This window comes from Spermophilus citellus, assembly GCF_964194105.1.
Source record: "Spermophilus citellus genome assembly, chromosome: 9".
NCBI lineage: Eukaryota > Metazoa > Chordata > Mammalia > Rodentia > Sciuridae > Spermophilus > Spermophilus citellus.
The window spans coordinates 120,122,853-120,135,213 of record NC_138191.1 but is presented as its reverse complement, the minus strand read 5'-3'; the positions used below and the strand labels follow the sequence as shown (position 1 = coordinate 120,135,213).

The window sequence follows — 12,361 nt, the reverse complement described above, 5'->3', positions numbered from 1 at the left end:
ACAGTGCAGTTTATGGCTTGAGGAAACTTCTCAGGAAGAGCTTAATTCAATTAGGCCTCTCAGTGGGTCCCTAAGGAAGTTCTGGTATCTCACTTTTACTTACACAGATGGAGGGCAGACCAAACAGAACTTCCTAGAGGGACCCCACCCAGCCCAAAGAGGATGCCCTTAAAGACCCCCCCATTAGAGCCAGGCCCAGGAGGGAGGTGGCCACCGCAGCACCACTTAGACATCAGTTAACACCTAAAGCATCATTCTATGAACTGTCACTTTTGGTTAAACTCCCTGGCCTGGAAGTCAGCCTGGCGCCAGAGAGCCCCTGGACCCCTTTTCTCCCTCCTCTCAGAGCAATCAACCTGGTTTTCTCTGTGTCCCAATCTCTGCATGGTCCCTATGTCCACATGGACATTAGTCCTGTGTTCCTTCCTTCATTCACTTCCTAAATATTTGCAGTGCCCTTGCTCTGTGCCGTACACAGATAAGAAAGTGAACAAACAGGGCTGGGGATGTAGGTCAGTGGTAGAGTACTTGCCTAGCATGGTCAAGGTCCTGGGGTTCCATCCCCAGACCCTCAAAACAAGGAAGAAAAAAAAAAAAAAACAACAACAATTTTAAAAAATGCAGAAAGTGGGCTGGGGATGTGGCTCAAGCGGTGGTGCGCTCGCCTGGCACGCGTGCGGCCCGGGTTCGATCCTCAGCACCACATACAAACAAAGATGTTGTGTCCGCCGAAAACTAAAAAATAAATAGTAAAAAATTTTTAAAAAAATGCAGAAAGTGAACACAAAGGCTCTGTCTTCAAGGGGTTCACATTCTTATGGAATCAGATACTAAGTATAGCCTGTTTATCCAATTCCTTCCCTCCTTCTAGACCCTGCTCAAGTGCCAACTCCTACAAGAGGCCTTTCTCTTAACACCCCACCCCTCACGCACGGCTGGCTCCCTCTGAACTTTGCCTCTGCCAGGAGTCAGCCCAGCCCTCAGCACAGATCACATCTTGTCTCAAGTTGTCCCTTCTTGTATGGTCCTAAACTGACTGGAAGCTCCTACTGAGCAGGGCCTGGGTTTCACTCTTCTTAGTTCCCAGTGGCCACACGCTAATGCTTGCTTGCTGATTACAGCTGCCATGCCTCTTCGAACCTGGTTCTTGGCTGTTTGGTCCCAGCTGCCAGCACAAAGACAGGGTCTTCCTGAGCTTTACCTGGCCCACAGCAAGTGCTGTGTAAGTATTAGCTATTATTATTTTGGTGAATTTGTGGGATTCGCCTCACAGCTGTGATGTCACCCGTCCGTCTTCAGTGCCCTGATTTCAAAAGGGCTCAGAACTGTGTGGAAGGCCCAGTCCAGCTTACAGGTAAGAATCCTCCAAGAGCCTAGGAAGGAAAAAAAACCTCTCTCACCCCGAATCATTGTCAGAGCTACTTAAGGACATACTGTTGCAAAAAGATCTTGCTGCAATAATCTGGGAAACTCCAGATTTGTAGCAAATTGTATTAGAATTCATGGTTCAGGTCTAGGGTCTAATAACCCCCCAAATTGGTCCTGCATGTTGGATGAGTTTTAGGGGAAAGGAAATGAAATCAGCATGATTCTAGGGAATGGGGACAGCCCACTGATCCAGACCCAACCCAAAACTTAGTTCAGTTAAAATTAGATTAGCCCATAAGATTAAAAATACCCACATATAATCACGGGCTGCCTTAAAGTATCAGTTGATGTTTATTGGCATCTAAAGAGACGGTTTGGCCCAGTGCGGTGTGTGCAGACAACCTTGGGGAGACACGTCTGACTCAGACATTTGCAGGAGGAGTGAGCATTGCAAGAGGCGGCCCACACAGGCGATGGATGACTCAGGAATAACCTAGGTCTCAGCTTTGCTGAGTGTGGCTTCTCTGCCTGCCTCAAAAGGAAAGGGGTAGAGTGGGGAAGGCAGGTAACGGGAGGAGGGGGGAAGGAGGCAGGCCATCCAGCTGTGCACAGGCTGCATTCCGAAGCAGCCTGAGGCCCTTAGTTCCACGTCCCTATCACTCCTGTGTGTTCAGGAATACCATTACTTCTTTTTCTTTTTAATATTTATTTTTTAGTTTTCAGTGGACACAACATCTTTATTTTATTTTTTATGTGGTGCTGAGGATTGAACCCAGTGCCCCGCGCATGCCAGGCAAGCGCACTATCGCTTAAGCCACATCCCCAGCCCCCATTACTTGTGAGATAGAAAATTTCTTCACTGTGGGACTTGGAGTCGGTCACAATTTTTTCCCCAAATCCAAGAAGCAATCAACAGAAAACGGCCAAACCTGCAAGCCTCTAGAATGATTATAGGAAAAATTAAATTTCTAAACTGAAAGGCTCTTGAAATCAGGGCATGACGATAAAAAGAACATGGGCTCCAAAGTCAGACATATCTGGACCTAAACCCCAATATTTTCTAGCTGTGCAAGTACCTGACACAATCTCTGAAACAGCTCAATAAATGGTAGCTAATGTAATTAACAATATTTAACAAGCTGGGCAGGGCTGAACGCACCTGTAGTCTCAGCTAGTTGGGAGGCTGAGATGGTAAGATCGATCACCTGAGCACAGGAGTTTGACTGGGCTGATGTCATAGCAAGGCTGTCTCAAAAACTTTTTTTTCTTAAGCAAATACTTAACAAAAATATTACAAATTAGGAGAGAGGAGCTCAGAGAAGTTATATCTTGCCTAAGATCACACAGCAGGGCAGCAAAGAGCTAAGATCAGGGCTAGAGGTGTAGCTCAGTGGTAAAGCACATGCTTAGCATATATGAGGCCCAGGGTTCAAGCCCTAGCACCACAAAAAAAAAAAAAAAAAAAAAAAAAAAAAAAGGCACGGTGGCACAAGGCTGTAATCCCAGCAACTTGGGAGGCTGTGGCAGGAGGATCACAAGTTCAAAGCCAGCCTCAGCAACTTAGAGAGGCCCCAAGCAACTCAGAGAGACCATGTCTCTAAGAAAAAAAAAAAAAAAAATTAAGGGTGGGGGTGGCTGGGGATTTGGCTCAGTGGTTAAAGCATCTGGATTCAAACCCTGGTACCAAAAAAAAAAAAAAAAAAAAAAAAAGTCATATCCCTTGCTTCTCACCCCCTCCAAACTCCCCACTTCCATTTAGAAAGTTTTTCACTGTAACTTGCTTCCCTGCATCTCCTGTCTCTTCTGGAAAGCCTACAACACTTGGAGGGAGAGTAAAAGCCCCCCACTTATAAAGTCTCCTGTTTCACAAACAAGGGCTATGAGAATGACTGTTCCTGTGACTGCAGCCCCCACACTCCTTCACAAAAATGCAGTGCACTTGCTGCTGATCCAGCCAGGACTCCAGACCACCCAACCCCTTCAGTTCTTTCCTCCCACAGGAGAAACTGGTGTCCCCTCCTGACAACCATCCAGGCTACCAATGTGGGTATGTCTGGTCATCTACTTTCTTCAAAGTTCCCCTAGACTGGGTGCATGCCTATAATATCAGCAACCTGGGAGGCCAAGGCAGAAGAATCCCAAGTTCAAGGCCAACCTCAGCAACTTAGGCCATAAATAACTTGGTGAGACCCTGTCTCAAAATAAAAAATGAGAGCTAGGGTTATAGCTCAGAGGCAAAATATTCCTGAGTCCAATCCACTGGAAAGAAGGAGGGGAGGGGAGGGGAGGGGAGGGAGCCAGAGTGCTTCCTCAGCAGCTCAGGAAACTGAGGCAAGAGAATGGCAAGTTCAAAACTAGCCTCAGCAACTTAGCAAGGCTGTAAGCAACTTAGGAAGACCCTGTCGCAAAATAAGAAATAAAAGGGGCTAGAGTTGTGGCTCAGTGGTTAAGCACCCTTGGGTTCAATCCCTGGTACCAAAAAAAAAAAAAAAAGGCCCTTTTGGATCTCTGGTTCCCCTGGATTCCTCCCCCACCTCTGTTTTTTTGTTTTTTTCTTTTTTTTAGTAGTGTTGGGGATTGAAATCAGGAGCACTCTACCACTAAGTTAGTTATATCCCTAATCCTTTTTATTTCTTATTTTTTTAATATTTATTTTTTAGTTATTGTTGGATTAAATATCTTTAATTAATTTATTTATTTTTATATGGTGCTGAGGATCAAACCCAGGGCCTCACCTGTGCTGGGAGAGTGCTCTACCACTGAGCCACAACCCCAGCTTTTTTCTTATTTTGAGACAGGGTCTCACTAAATTGCCCAGACTGTCTTCAAACAGTTGCCATCCTCCTGACTCAGCCTCCTGAGTAACTGAGATTACAGGCAGGAGCCACTATGCCCAGCCCCCTAGATCCTTACAATAACCCAGCATGTTAGCCAAGGAGGAAAAAGGAAAAGGCCTTAGGTGAAATACCCAGGGATTGTGTCTTTTGCAAGTTACTTGCTAAGTGACCTCAAGCAGGTCACAGTCCAAGACTGATTCCTGAGATGTAAAGAAAAAAAAATTAAATCCTGTACACGCAAGGATTTTGGAATCAAATTACAGCACTAATGGGAATGGCTACTCCTCCTGCCTCGTAGGGCTAAAGAAAGTTGTGCCACCTGCTCCCAACACAAAGGCTCCCTCTCAGGGGATCCTGCTGGGCCCTGAGGGTAACCAAGAGCAGCCCAGTACTGTTATAAGAGGTCATAGTCACAAGATTCCCCCCCTCTTCAATACATACACACAGCTTTGTGACTTCCCTGCCTAAGAAGGGAAGAAGCAAGCACTGGTTAGACAGCTAAGAGGCTACCAGCAGAAAGGTAGCAGGCAGGGTCTTCATCAAGAACCTGACCACATGATTTATGCATATCCACAACAAATTCAGTGACAGAGGACAGGCCCAAAGCCAGGTGCAAAACACCTATAGCTTTCTCAGGCAGGGAGAGAGTTCCCACTGTGGACATCTGCCCACACCATAGAGGGAGCCCTACGGTCCCCAAGTGCAGGTGCTTTGAGCTGGGTACCACTCGGCACAGGGCCATGTACATCTGCTGAGAGCAATGTGAGAGGCAGGCCGCAGCTGCACCCCTCCAGGAGGCTGTGCCAATACTTGAACAGAAAATAAACAGCAGTTCAGCATCACTGAAGTTAACCCCTGAGCTGTTTCCTCATCTGCCAAACAGAGAGAGTCTTTATCTCCTAGGATTTTAGTAGGAATTAAATGAGATTACTCTTACAAAGTGCCTGACACTACTCTGCAGATACTCAATAAATGGTAATTATTATTAAAAACAATCCCCCACCCCCAACAGAGGAGATGTCACAGGACAGGCTAGGCCTAATGCCAAAGCTGTGGATAAACAATAAGGGAGAAGGGTTCCGAGGAGAAAGGGAAAGCAATTGCTGCAGGCTACAGGGGGCTGGCAAGACCTCCCCAAAGGGGACTGCTATAGTTTGAATCTTAAATGTCCCCCAAGGGGTCATGTGTTAAAGGTCCCAGAGTGGTGATATTGGGATGCCGTGAAACTTTAAGAAAGTGTAGGGCCTAGTGGGGATCTTTAGGTCACTGGGAGTGTACCCCTGAAGGGGAACTGTGGGACTTCCGCCCTCATTTCTTTTTTTTGGTACTGAGGATCCCCAGCACGTTTTTGTTTTTTTATTTTGAGATAGTCCCATTAAGTTGCTTAGGGCCTTGCCAAATTGCTGAGGCTGCCCTCAAACTTGCGATCCCCCTGCCTCAGTCTCCCAAGCTGCTGGCATTACAGGAGTGTACTACCACACCTGATCCTCTTCTCCTTTTTTTTTTTTTTTTTTCTTTTTTGGTGGTGGTGCTGGGGATTAAATCCAGGGCCTTGTGCCATACGAGGCAGGCACTCTACCAACTGAGCTATATCCTCAGTCCCCGCTTTTCCTTCTTGACTATGAGGTAGGCAGTATTCCTGCCACGATGTGCTGCCTCACCATAGGCCGAAAGCAACAAGGCCAACCAATCATGTATTGGAACCTCCAAAACCATGAGTTTAAAGTCAAAACTTTTCTCTTTATAAGTTGATTATCTCAGTTATTTTGATATGGTGACAGAAAGTTAATTAACACAGGAAGGAAGATTGTGAAAGTCACTATAGTGAACTAGGCAACCTCAAATCCACCTCAGTCTTAGAAAGTGGAAACAGCACCTTCACCTCACTGATTCAAGAAATGATGTGCATGAACCCCACAGTCCACAGTCACCAAGAGACAGTGGCAGGGGTAGAGAGCCCAAGGTTTCTGACCACATCTTCCCTTTATACCAGACCTGGATAAGCTGGGCTGGCTGAGACAGAGGAAAGGCAAACCTCACGGGTGCTCAGCTGAATGAAGTCCAGGCCATCTGACCAAGCAAGGCTCTCCAGGTGCCCCGGTACTCCTGAAGACATGCATCCTGCCTGATCCTTTCCTCCCAAGGCCTCAGCTGATCTCCCTCCCACCATCTTTTTTGTTTGTTAGTTGTTGATGGATCTTTATTTTATTTATTTATGTGGTGCTGAGAATCAAACCCAGTGCCTCACACATGCTAGGCAAATGCTCTTCCACTGAGCTACAGCCCCAGCCCATCCCTCCCACCACCTTGCAGCCAGGCAGTTGTTTTCCCAAAGAGAAAAAAAGATGCCTCTTCCTTTGTACTGAGTCTTGTCTGGGTTTTGTTTTGTTTGTACTGGGGATTAAATACAGTGGTGCTTTACCACTTGAGGCAGGGTCTTGAAGCAGAGTCTTGCTAAATTTCTGCTGCTGGCCTCGAACTCAGCATCTTCCTGCCTCAGCCTGCCAAGTTGCTGGGATTACAGTTGCTGGACTTCTTGAACAACTTCAAGGTGACCTTCAAGCTGTTTCTTCCTCTCTCTTTTTTTGAAGTGGGAGAGGCAAGCTCTAGCCTCATTTTTACTGGAAACCAGTTGCTGGACCTGATATCTGTGCATGTGAAGTGGGCAACAATGACCTTATTTCCCCTGTGCACAGACTTCTTCTAAGGAGGAAATGGCAGCATATATTTTACAAAGACCAAAACCAAAAATGCTATAAGATATAAAGGTACAAAAGAAGCCTTTTTTGTCCCTGTTCAGAAGACAAGATGAATACCTGCTTTATAGGCTTCTGGGCCCCTGCCAGGAGTTCCAGGTCAGAAATATGGACAAATAACATAGCGGGTGCTGCCAGTGGTGAGCTGGGTGAGGCTGTCCTCGGAACAGCACTGCCTAGGAGTCAGGTGAACTGGGACAAAGCAGAACTCATGCAGGAGCCAAACCACAGTATGGGAAGCAGGTGGGGAATGGCCCTACCCTTAAGGCTCAGGGACTTTCTCACACTTCTCCCTATACTCTAAATCTCCCTTGTGCCACCAGCCCCTCCCCATCAAGAAAAGACAAGAATCCCTGACTATCCTAGAGATTTTTTTTAAAAGGCCCAGAGAAGGAAGTGATTTGCCTAATGTCACCCCTTGAGTCCAAGTTAGTAGAGAATCCATAGGCATCAATTACTCTAGAATGGCAGCTGACCCTGCCCCTCCCACACCAGCCTCTGCAAGAAGGCTCCTTGAGGCTCTGCTCTGAGATTAGGATAGGAAGGAAAACTGTACACAGCACTTTCCATTCTTAAAGGAGGGGTACCTTGCAAGGGAGGCAGCTGCCAAAGCTGACAGAATGAGGGCTTCAACCTAACTCCTACCCACGCTGGGGTGTTGAGAGAATAGAGAATAGGTAAGACCCTGAAATAGGCTCCCAGGTATCTGACAGTGCAGAGAGCACGGCGTCAGCCCACTAGTCCTATTCCCAAGGCAGTTGGTACCATCTCCCCTCCTCCCAGGGCCAGCTCTGGGAGACAGCTTAAAGGAAAGAATAGTCAGCTGGACACACCCAAAACCTTGAAACCTTAAGGAAGAAAATCCAGTGTCAACCTAGGATTAAGAGATTTGTGATCCTCTTGCCTTGCAGGAAGACTGTAATAGGCAGGGTCATATCTGCCTTACGTGGTTAAAATATTACAAGGGGCAGCTGCTGCTCACTGGGCCCTCCCTGTGTGTACAAAGTCAGTTTTATGTGGATTAATTAATGTCATCATCACATCAGTAGCACTATAGCTAGACAGCATTATTTCCTTTTTTTTTTTTTTTTTTTTTTTTTTTTTTTTTTTTGTGGTGCTGCAGATGGAACTCAGGGCCCTGGACATGCTAGGCAAGTGCTCTATCACTGAGCTACAACCCCAGCCTTTATTTTCCATTTTATGCATGGGGAAACTGAGGCTCAGACAGCATAAGTGGCAGAGTGGTAGCTGAATTTTACACTGCAACCTCAACTCTAACCTCAATTCTACAATACAAAGGTAAAGGGGGGAAAAAGAGGTGGGGGTCTGAACATGAACCCTTCAGATCGTCTGGCCACCTTTCCCTCCACTCTCTTCCCCAGATGGCCAGATGCTAGTGCTCTTATTTTCAGAGGCAGGGGGGAAAAATGCATTCCAAGCCAAAGGCACAGACTTTTGGAACTGAAAAGGAGATCATACCCACCCTCCTCATTTTACAATGGGAAAACTGAGGTCCAGGGTTAAGTGACTTTGCCAGGATTTCACAGTGAGGGGAATGGCAGAAATGTCAGATCTAGAAAGGGTCATAAAGATCAACTGCCTGGTGTGGAAGCATGACTGGCCCAAGGTCACAAAGGGAGGATGGGTGAGAAGCTGGGTTTCCGGACTTCAAGACTGATATCCTTGCCACAGCACCATCTCTGCTCTCCAGCTGCCCAGAGTCCTGGGCCCAGCACTCTGGTGGTGACAAAGCAGGCCAGACCCAGCCTGACCCTATTAGGTCAAGCCACGTCAGGCCTGCAGGCAGAAACTTCAGACTGCCTAGAGTGGAATCTCTGTGATCATACTGTTGTCCCAGCAGCAGGCACTGAAACCCTCAGTGTAAGTGCCAGTCCCTAATGCCCCATACAATGCCAGGTGTAGTTGGAAGGTGAGGGAATTGGAGGGAGGAAGCAATTTATAGATAGCATTTGTGAGATCTCTTCCTGGTCTCACACAAGCAAATGACATACCATGGTCACTTTAGTGTCTTACAACAAATTCAGACATAAGGTTTAATGCCTCAATTGATATGTTCAAACAGCAGTTAAGATTCTTGCCCATTGCACAAGTGAATCCTGCAGAAAAAGGCCCATGCTCTTCAAGGTCATGAATTTATGTCAGAATCAGTACACATGGTTCCCCTTGTCCAGTCCTTGATTTTTTCCAGGAAGCTGGCTACCATCAGAGTATAGGTGCTGATGGCCCAGCTCCATGACCAGGCCCCACCACTGTGACTGGCTCAGCACCAAAGCCCTGCACCAGGAAGCCAGCTCCTGGATCTATCAAAACAGAGGCACCAGTTCATTCCTGCAGCACGTCCCAGAGCCTGCCTCACACCGGCCTGGCATCAGCTCTCAGCTCCTGCATGTCCTTGGGATAGCTGGGAGGCTTCCTGCCAAGTCTCAAAACTCCCCAAGCCCAATAAAAATCAGGCAAAGAGGGGAGCAGAGTCCCAGAACCTCATGTCTTCCACAGCTATCTGGGGGTGGGCTGAAGAAGCAAAGGTAGCTTGCAAAGCCCCCCTAGACACCTCTTCCAGGAATTTCTGGGTTACGCAGACTCTGGGGAGTTCCACCAATCACCCAGCAGAACAGGGTGCTCAAGCTGGGCAGTGAGCCCAATTCTCCAGGAGGGACCTTTCAAAGTATCTTCAGATCAGAACACCCCTAACCCTTCTCCCTATGTCTCTCCTATAAATAAGTGACCAATATCAGCCCAGGCAGCACCTCAAGCAGAACCAGATACCAACCTGGGGTAAGCTGGGATCAGACCAAGCTTCAACCTCCTCCACTCTTACCACCCCCAAACAGCCTTCAGAAATTCTCATTAACTGTATAAAGGATGGCATTGCTGCCACCAGAAACTATCAGATAACATCCTAGGGATCAAGGAAGGGGAGACTATGGGAACCCCTTATGTTCCTTGCACCCAGGTCTCTGCTATACCCAAACTCCTCAGATAGGCCAAGTAGAAATATACTCCATCCTGGGACACCCTCCAGTGAAGCAGGTAATAAATTGTACTGGATGCTGTTGACAGAGCAAAAAGTGTCACTTGCTAGGAGACACTTCTCTATGTCTCACACATAGCTGGATGCCTGGCTCTGGGTCTGGCTTATTCAGAGGATTCCTGCCAGGTCTGGAAGCCTTGCTGAAGATACCTAGTATCAAAAGTGTCCCATCCTTGAATCCTGCTCTCTCTCCCATGCACAATGGAGGTTCTAATCTTGACAGGTCTCAGAACAGAGGCCACAGAGCTGGAGTTTGAGAAAAACCAAGATGGCAGGGTGCAGGCTCCCTGCTTTATAGGAGTAGTTCAGACCTGTAAATCCTGGGCAGCCTCAAATGGTAAGAGATGGGGCAAGAAGCTCAGTTGTCTGGTGGCAGTGGCAATGACAGTAGCATCAAGCAAATTGGACTTACCTATCTTCATGAGGCAGGCCAGCAGGATCCACAGAGAGATCTCGAAGGGTGTGCGAACATGTGGGTAGTCAATGCCCAGGACTGGAAAGGCCTTTCGCGGCTTGATGCCATGTTCGGTGACAGAATGGTTAACAGGGCGGCTCTCCGGATGGGGTGGCTCTGGTGGGGCAGTGGTGACATCCCCAATTGAGCGTTCTTGTGGTGGCTCAGACCCTCCGATGGTGCTGGCATGGCTCCTGAGAACAGGTAGTAGCCCCACCAAGGCCACCGCCACCAGCAAGGAGGGGAAGATCCGAAGCGAAGAGGGTCCCCAGAAACCAGACCACCAAAGCATCATGCTGCTCCCTCAGCCCAGAAGGCCTCAATCCTTAGTAAAGTGAGAATAAGACCTGGAGCATGGGTTGCAGGGAGGAAAGACTGGAGCAGTCTCTAGGAAAAGTTCATGTTTTAGAGAAGTATTTTCGTGGAAGCAGTCTTCTTGAGGGTGGAGAGAGGCGGGGCTTGCAACTGGACTCCGAACTGTGGGAAGAGGGACAAGGACCCAGAAGGGACCACAGAAGACCAAAAGGTCTGGAACTCCGGGCCAGGGAGAGGGGAATGGGAGGGATTGCACCCTAGGGAATAAGGAAGGGACAGGATAGGCTGGACCCCGGGCAAGGGAAAGGAAGAGGAAAGGACCTGGGGACCTTTGGCTAAGGAAAGTGACTGAGGCGCTGAGACTAGAGGAAGGGGTAGGGAACCTGAGCTAAAGGAAGAGGAGGAAGGAGGGGAGACCAGGGAAAGGAGACAGAGGGCTGGAAGCCCAGCCTGTGAGAAAAAGAGTGAAGCGGGAAAGCGGCCGGAGCTTCTCCACCCAGGGGAGGGCCGGGGTCCTGGAGCGCCGGGCTGAGATTCCGGGGGAAATGGAGGGAGGCGGAAGGAGGAGGCAGGCGGCCTGGCGGGAAGGTGCCTCGGCGCGGGCTGGGGTGGGCTTGCTGTGGGCCAGCAGCAACACGCCCCTCCTTGCGACCCCGGCGCGTCGCTGCGCTCCGCCCCGGCCCAGTTGTAGTTCTTCCACGGCTGGCTCCAGCTCTAGGGCCGACCTCAGCCCCGGCGGCAGCGGACTGATGCCCAGCTAAGCCGGGCGCTGCAATTTATAGACACCAGCGAGCAGCCGGCGCGCGGGCTAGAGGGACCTGTCAGCGCCGGCTCGGCGCAGCGGCCCCTGTCGCCGAGGGAGGAAGCATCACGTAGGAAGAGGAAGCCAAGTCAGATGGGAAAAAAAAAAAAAAAGTTCAGAACCCACAAATTCTAACAGGGGCAAAATTCCGTTCTGTTTATAAAGATCTTTCACATCTACATCCGCAGTCTTATGAAGGCTTCCCAATAACACTGTGAAGGATACATTATCTTATATATCTAGTTACCGTGTGACCTAGAGCAAGTTATTTAGGTCTGTTTCACAGCTTTCTAACCTGTTAAGGACATACTACTGAAATGGTGGAATCATTGGAAAGCCTTAAAAAAAAAAAAAAATTACTAGCCAGGAGTGGTGGCACACATCTGTAACCCCAGCCACTCAGATGACCAAGGCAGGAAGACTGCAAATTGAACGCCAGCCTCAGCAATTTAGTGAGGCCCTGTCTCAAAATAAATAAATAAAAAGGGATGGAGATGTGATCAATGGTAGAGCATGCCTGGGTTCAATTCCCAGTAAACACACACACACACACACACACACACACACACACACACACACTACCAAATACCATTAATTACCTGGGATCTACCTTGGGAGATTTAAGTTCAATTGTTCCACCATCGTGCCCCAGCACGTGAATTTTTTTCAAAATTTCTAATATACAACTAGGGTGAGAAGTTTTGAAATAACTGAATTGCTGTCCTCTATTATAGGAGAGTAAATTAAGGTAAAGAGAGTCAAAGTGGGGCTGGGGCT

General features: G+C 48.2%; 1 protein-coding gene across 1 annotated transcript in view; it reads right to left on the bottom strand.

Annotated features, from left to right (window-relative positions):
- The window catches only part of SLC9A1 (solute carrier family 9 member A1), a 56,895-nt gene extending 45,372 nt beyond the window's left edge, over window positions 1–11,523 (bottom strand). Inside the window, exon 1 of the mRNA XM_081308020.1 lies at window positions 10,426–11,523. Within this exon, the coding sequence (XP_081164146.1) occupies window positions 10,426–10,762 (337 nt within the window). The 5' untranslated portion in view covers window positions 10,763–11,523. The remainder of the gene's footprint in view (window positions 1–10,425) is intronic.
- Between the last annotated feature and the right edge of the window lie 838 nt (window positions 11,524–12,361).